The sequence below is a fragment of the Trachemys scripta genome, chromosome 25 (assembly GCF_013100865.1).
Source record: "Trachemys scripta elegans isolate TJP31775 chromosome 25, CAS_Tse_1.0, whole genome shotgun sequence".
Classification (NCBI taxonomy): domain Eukaryota; kingdom Metazoa; phylum Chordata; order Testudines; family Emydidae; genus Trachemys; species Trachemys scripta.
Window position 1 is genome coordinate 6,342,967 of NC_048322.1, and position 6,170 is coordinate 6,349,136.

The 6,170-nt window shown below is 64.2% G+C and overlaps 2 protein-coding genes across 3 annotated transcripts in view; both read right to left on the minus strand.

Annotated features, from left to right (window-relative positions):
- The window catches only part of DNAH2 (dynein axonemal heavy chain 2), a gene marked incomplete at its 3' end in the record, with an annotated part of 47,106 nt that extends 43,180 nt beyond the window's left edge, over nucleotides 1–3,926 (minus strand). The window contains 7 exon segments of one of the 2 annotated variants that reach the window (XM_034757085.1): nucleotides 34–171; nucleotides 253–389; nucleotides 1,700–1,817; nucleotides 2,032–2,250; nucleotides 2,852–2,977; nucleotides 3,258–3,410; nucleotides 3,807–3,926. In XM_034757085.1, the coding sequence (XP_034612976.1) occupies nucleotides 34–171; nucleotides 253–389; nucleotides 1,700–1,817; nucleotides 2,032–2,250; nucleotides 2,852–2,977; nucleotides 3,258–3,410; nucleotides 3,807–3,893 (978 nt within the window). 2 annotated transcript variants of the gene reach the window in all.
- A 13-nt stretch (nucleotides 3,927–3,939) lies between these two features.
- Nucleotides 3,940–5,893, minus strand: LOC117869937 (dynein heavy chain 2, axonemal-like). Its single transcript, XM_034757035.1, has 4 exons — nucleotides 5,840–5,893; nucleotides 5,361–5,464; nucleotides 4,591–4,780; nucleotides 3,940–4,364 (listed from the first exon to the last, which is right to left on the minus strand). The coding sequence occupies exons 1-4, from the start codon at nucleotides 5,891–5,893 to the stop codon at nucleotides 3,960–3,962; spliced, it is 753 nt and encodes a 250-aa protein (XP_034612926.1). The 3' UTR covers nucleotides 3,940–3,959.
- Between the last annotated feature and the right edge of the window lie 277 nt (nucleotides 5,894–6,170).

Consider the following 6,170-nt stretch of genomic DNA (forward strand, 5'->3'; position numbering starts at 1 on the left):
CCCCTGTCCCATTCCCTCCACACTCCCGAGGACCTTGGGGCGCTTCTCGATCCAGGAGTGGACGTAGGGTTTCCAGCCCAGGTCGCTGTAGTCCGTGTAAACCATCCCGCAGCGGGAGACGGTGGCGGGCGAGGCCACCGCTAGGTTTTCCACCTCGAAGAGCAGCGAGACCTAGAGAAGGGACAGGATCAGTCGGGGCAGCGCGCGGCCTTCCTGGCCCCGGCGCTCAGAGCCGCCCCCGGGGGGACTTGCCTGCTCGGGCAAGGAGATCCGCTCCCCGTTGATCAGGGTCAAGACTTTGTTGTCATCCATGACCGAGTTCATGCTCTCAATCCACAGGGTGTCCACCGGCCCGTCAAACAGGATCCACTTCTCATCGGGCTTCTCGTCTAGCGGGACCGGGCGAGCAGGGGAAGCCCCCTTAGCGCTCTGGGAGGAGCGGCACGGGGAGCTCCCCACCCTTGCCCCAAAGCTCTGCCTCCCAGCCCTCTCTGCTCCCCCCAATCCGCTCCCACTGCCCTCAAGGTGCCCTCGGGCCTCCGACCACAGAGGCAGGTGCTGGGACAGGAGATGAAATGGAGATGTGCATGTGCCATTCAGGGATAGAATGGGGGCTGCGGGTCGGGAGTGAGGTGCACCGGCAGAGCTGGGGGGGGGAGGCAGGGCTGGGCTGGCAGGGGCTGCGGGTCGGGAGTGAGGGGCACCTGCAGAGCTGGGGGGGGCAGGGCTGGGCTGGCAGGGGCTGTGGGTCGGGAGTGAGGGGCACCTGCAGAGCTGGGGGGGCAGGGCTGGGCTAATAGGGGCTGGGGTCAGGAAGGGCACACACACACTGCCACATGAACCGAGACTCAGTGGCACCTCGCCTGGGCATCACATGTGAATTGGAACCAGACTCCTGGCGGGCACCGGCCCCATCCCCCTTCCCCGGCGCTGAGCCAGCCAGTCCCCCTGGCAGCTCCCGCCGCCTGTCACCTCGCTGTCATCCTGAATTACCAGCGATATTGGGGTCAGGCCGAGGCCCGCCCCCTTCCCCTTCTCCTAGTAATGGCAGAACTCTCTCACATGCCACCGCAGCCTGGCACGCACACACCACCCCCTCCGGCGTGCAAACCGAATCTCCTGGGCTCCCGTGGGGAGACCCGGCCACAAGCCATGAGACTGCAGGTCGCTGAGCAGCCACGCACAGCAGGGGCTCCCCCACGCGGCGCCGGTGGGTACGGCCTGGCATCTGGTGCCCACGCAGCGCAGCACGCCGGGCCCGGGGCACAGCTCCCCGCGGCATGCAGCTACAGCATGGTGCACGGCTGAGAGCACCTCCCCTCCCGGCGCTGTTTGCGGAATGCTGGTGCCAACCGGCGGCACCGGCCGGCACGCTCTGGGGGCACCCCAGCACCCGGGCACGGCCAGTCTCCCAGAGAGGGGCAGGCCAGTGGAGAGATTGGAACAGACAAGCCAGAGTGAGGAGCAGAAAGCAGTACACGGGGGTTTGGCAAAGCCACCAAGCCAGGCTGGGAGCAGCCACCCCTCTGCCCAGTCCTATCGGCTGTGCCCTGCCCGCGGGCACATCCCCCCACCCAATCCTATAAGCCGTGCCCTGCCCCTGGCCATGCCCCCCCCACTCCTATGGGCTGTGCCCTGCCCACATCTCTGGCTGCAGTTCACTCCTGGTCCTGGCCCTTGCCCCGGCGGCCGTGGGTACCTGCGCAGGCTGCCCTCATGACGCTGGACAGGATGCCATCTGTCCACTCGCCGGTGCTGAGGTCGTACTCTCCATACAGCTCACCCAGGGACACAGCCTTGGGGTTCAGGGGGAATTCCTGCCGGTGCCAACGCCCGCCGGAGGAGAGAGAAGCACATGGACATCACCGGGGCGGGAAGCCAGGGACCCCCGCCCAGCCCAGCCCCGGATCCCAGCCCCCTCCCCACCCCTCACCCCGGCGCCAGGGCAGTCTGTGTCCCCTGGAGATGGCCCCAGCCCCCCACCCACAGGCGGTGCAGGCCCCGGCCCCGGCCCCAGCAGCGCCCACTGACCCGGACGAGGTTGTAGGCGGCGTCCCCGCTCCGGCACAGGGTGGACATGGTGGCCTGCAGGGTGCGCCAGGTGACCGTCTTGCCACTGCCCGTGTTGCCCACGATCATGGTGGAGTGGCGGGAGTTCTTGGTCTCGTAGAGCTGGATAACCTTGGTGATGGTGAAGGGGATCACCTGCAGCCCCATCCCCTTCAGCTCCAGCTCGATGGCTTCCTTCAGCTGCAGAGACAGGGCCGGGCCTGGGGTGACGGGCCCCAGCCACACAGCGGGGAGCCCGGGACGGGGCATGGCCCAAGGCAGAGCCTGGAGCAGCCCACTCCACGCCTGGCCTGAGCTCGCTGGGCATGCCCCCAAGACCCCGCTCCCCTCCCAGAGCCAGGGGGAGAACCCAGGAGTCCTTGCCGCCAGCCCCCCATCCCCTGCTCTAACCCCTCGACCCTGCTCCCCTCCCAGAACCAAGCGAGAACCCAGGAGTCCTGGCTCCCAGCCCCCCTGCTCTGACCCACCAGCCCCCACTCCCTCCCCGAGCCGGGGAGAGAACCCAGTAGTCCTGGCTCCCTGCTCTCATCCACCAGAGCCAGGGAGAGAACCTAGGAGTCCTGGCTCCCGGCCCCCGCTCTAACCACTACACCCTGCTCCCCTCCCCGAGCTGGGAACAAAACCAAGGACTCCGAGCTCCCTGTCTCCTGCTCTCTGGAAGGAAATGCCTCGGCAGTGCAGCCTCTTGGCACTAGAGGGCGCTGAGCTCCGTCTCACTTGGCTCCTTGGCTCCAGCCCCGGGGGAAGGAGCCCAGCTGAGTGGCCGGGCCCGCTAGCTGACCTTCCCGTAATCAATGGCCGGCGACTCGATGCCCGGGAAGAGGTCCTGGACAATGCCGTTGAAGAGGGGCACGTCGACCGAGGCGAGCTTGGCGATATTCATGTCCTTCATGGCCATCAGGAGGATCTGAAAGCCACCAGGAGAGCCAGGTAAGCCGGGCACCCTCGGGTGACGGGGATCCAGCTGGCACACTGACTGAGTTGCTCCACACGGCCAAACCGCCGGCAAAACTCCCCTCCAGCACTGCCCGTGCCACCAGAAGAGCCAGGGGAGCCAGGCACCCTTGGGGTACTGGGGATCCGGCTGGCACACTGACTGCGTCGTGCCACATGGCCAAAACGCCAGCAAAACTCCCCTCCAGCCCGACACCGCCTGGCACGGACGCAGGATCCCAGGGGCACCTCACCTCTTCGTCGATGATGTCAGGGTGCACCCTGCGCTTCTTCCCGGCATAGCGGAGCAGTGACGTCAGCGCCCGCAGGCCAAAGTCGTAGTGGTCCTGCTTGGACAGCTGCTGCACTGCCAGCGAGTACAGGGTGTAGACCTTCTTAGCCAGGAGCTGGGACAGAGCGGAGCCCATCAGCGGGGAGCGAGGTAGCCCGGGGCACACTGGCTCCATTTCGGGGGGCTGGGGCACCAGGCTTCGGAGGGGGCATCTCGCTAAGAGCCCCGGGAACCCCCACCTCACCCCAGGCTGCCGTCCCCTGACCCTCTTCTAACAACCACGGCTCCAACCTGGGGCCATACCAGAGCCAGCACCCCCAAGAGCAGAAACCCCCTCACCCTGGCCAGCTGGTCCCCCAATCTTGGGGCCAGATGGGAGCCCGCGCCACCCACACGGGAAAGGCCCCATGTCCCATTCTCTGAGCCCGGCAGGGAGTGGACCCACTGACCAGGCCACGAGCGCTCCCGAGGGCGACTCTCTGAGACCCGGCGGCCCCAGGCCCGCAAGTACCTTACAGTTGCTGAACCCTTCTCCGAAGAGGATGATCTCTGCGATGAGCGTGGAGTCCGGCACCACCATGGAGATGGGTCGGAACATGGACTTGAGGTTGTCGGGCAGCTCTGTGCGTCCGGCGTAACCTGCCTCATGGCACCCAGCAGCACGTTAGCCCTGGCCACCTGCCATCTCCGCCCCGCTCCCTTTACCCCGACCCCAGGCCTGGGACTCTGAGCCGAGGCCCCTGCATAGGGACGGGCTGGTCTTGTGTTGTTCCCTAGTGGCCGTGTGGTGCCCATCTGAACTCTGAATGGGGAAGGGGCCTGCCACACCCAAGCCAGTGACTCCGCCAGCGAGAGAGACCTTTCCGTGGGCACGCCCATGTCTCCTACCTGGGTTCATAGTGATGAAGATGCCACAGGACCACACCAGCTTGATCTTATGGCCCTCAAAGATGAAGGAGGTCATGCTGGCGGCCAAGGCAGAGAGAATGGAGAGGATCTGCTGGGCCACCACAGACAGCACCTCAATGTTGATGCGGTTGAACTCGTCAAAGCAGCCCCAGGCTCCTGTCTGTGGGACGAGAGCAGAAAGGTGGGGGTGGAGCTGCAGCGCACAGATCCCCCCATTCACACCCTGCCCCGGAGAGGGAGTGGGGTCTAATAGTTACAACATGGGGGGCCAGCAGCCAGAGCTCCTGGGTTCTGTCCCCAGCTCTGGGAGGGGAGTGGGTCTGGGAGTCCCAGCCCTGGGAAGCACCCATGGGCTCTGGAGCCAGTGCAGTGGCCTGACCCCTTACCTGAGCCAGGCCCGAGTACATGCGCCCCATGGATTTATAGTCCAGGCCTTCAGAGCAATTCACTACAATCACATACATGCCCAGGGCTTTGCCCAGGTCTTTCACAGTCTCCGTTTTCCCTGTGCCGGCAGGGCCTTTGGGAGACCCTCCCCGGTGGAGGTGGAGGGCTGTGGTCAGAGTGATGTAGCACCTGGAAAGAGAGAGGGGAGATCACACATCAATCTCCCTGCTTTCCCCAGCCCGCCCCCAGGCCATCCGCCACTGGGATCTCCTCTCTCCCTCACTCTGATGTCCACTCTGCTCTTCTCCTGCCCATCCAGCCCCTCTGCCACGGAAACAGACCTCAGCTGAAGCCATCATGAAGCCAAAAAAGGGGTGAGGGATAGCTCAGTGGTTGGAGCATTGGCCTGCTAAACCCAGGGTTGTGAGTTCAATCCTTGAGGGGGCCATTTAGGGACCTGGGGCAAAAATCTGTCTGAGGATTGGTCCTGCTTTGAGCAGGGGATTGAACTAGATACCTCCTGAGGTCCCTTCCAACCCTGATATTCTATGATAAGCTCAGCAGTTAGTCCCTAGCTCTCCTGTGGCACTTTCTTCAGGAGATCTCAAAGCACGCGGCCTCATCAGCTTCACTGTCAGGGATCAAGCGATCACCTTAACTTAGCCAACGAGCTCTAGGTGCTTCTTGTGATCCCCCTGAACTCCCAGCGCGCCCTGGGGGGCTGCCGACCGCCCTGCAGCGGCAGGGGCTGGGCACACTGTGCCTGTACCTGTCGGTGAGCGGCGTGATGACCAAGCGTCCGGAGTTCCCCAGGTACTCGTAGCCGTAGGGGAACTGGGTGTTGGTTTGCCTGATGACACAGTCGTCCAGATCCTGCCGAGGGAAATGTGGGGGAAGTAGAGCCAGGTCACTGGACTCCCACACCTGCCCATGGGGCTCCCGTGACAGAGGGCAAGCAGGCACCAAGGGAGAGACTCATCAGACTGCAGAGAGGACGGCTGTGCAGGTCCCAGGGGAATCCATCTGGCAGCCCATGAGGTCAGGTTCATCCCCTCTCCTGCCGTACCCGGGCACTCTGCAGACACAAACCCGTTAGCCCTCTGACCGCCCCCACCCGGGGAGGTGGGTCATATTGCTGGGGAGAAAAGGAGGCACAGCTGGAAAAGGGGCTTGGCCGAGGCCAGGTGGAGGTGAAGCTGCGGAGTTCCCAGCTCCACATCCCGTGCTGAGCCCACTGGGCCGCGCTACCACCTCAAAGGAGCGATGAAAAGCAGGGAGCAGGGCTGGGGGAACACCGGACATGGCGGAGAGCTCCACAGGGACAGTTGGGCAGTACTAGTCCCGGGGACTCTGTCTCAAGCAATGGAGCTCCCACCAGGTACTCCCTGGTGAAGGAAAAGGCCCAAGTAGGGACCATCGAATTGTGGAGGTAAATGCATGGTTATGCAGGTGGTGTCGGAGAGAGGGCTTTGGATTCTTCGACCACGGGATGTTGTTCCAGGAAGAAGGATTGCTAGGAAGAGATGGGATCCACCTACCAAAGAGAGGGAAGAGCATCTTCGCAGGCAGGCTGGCTAAC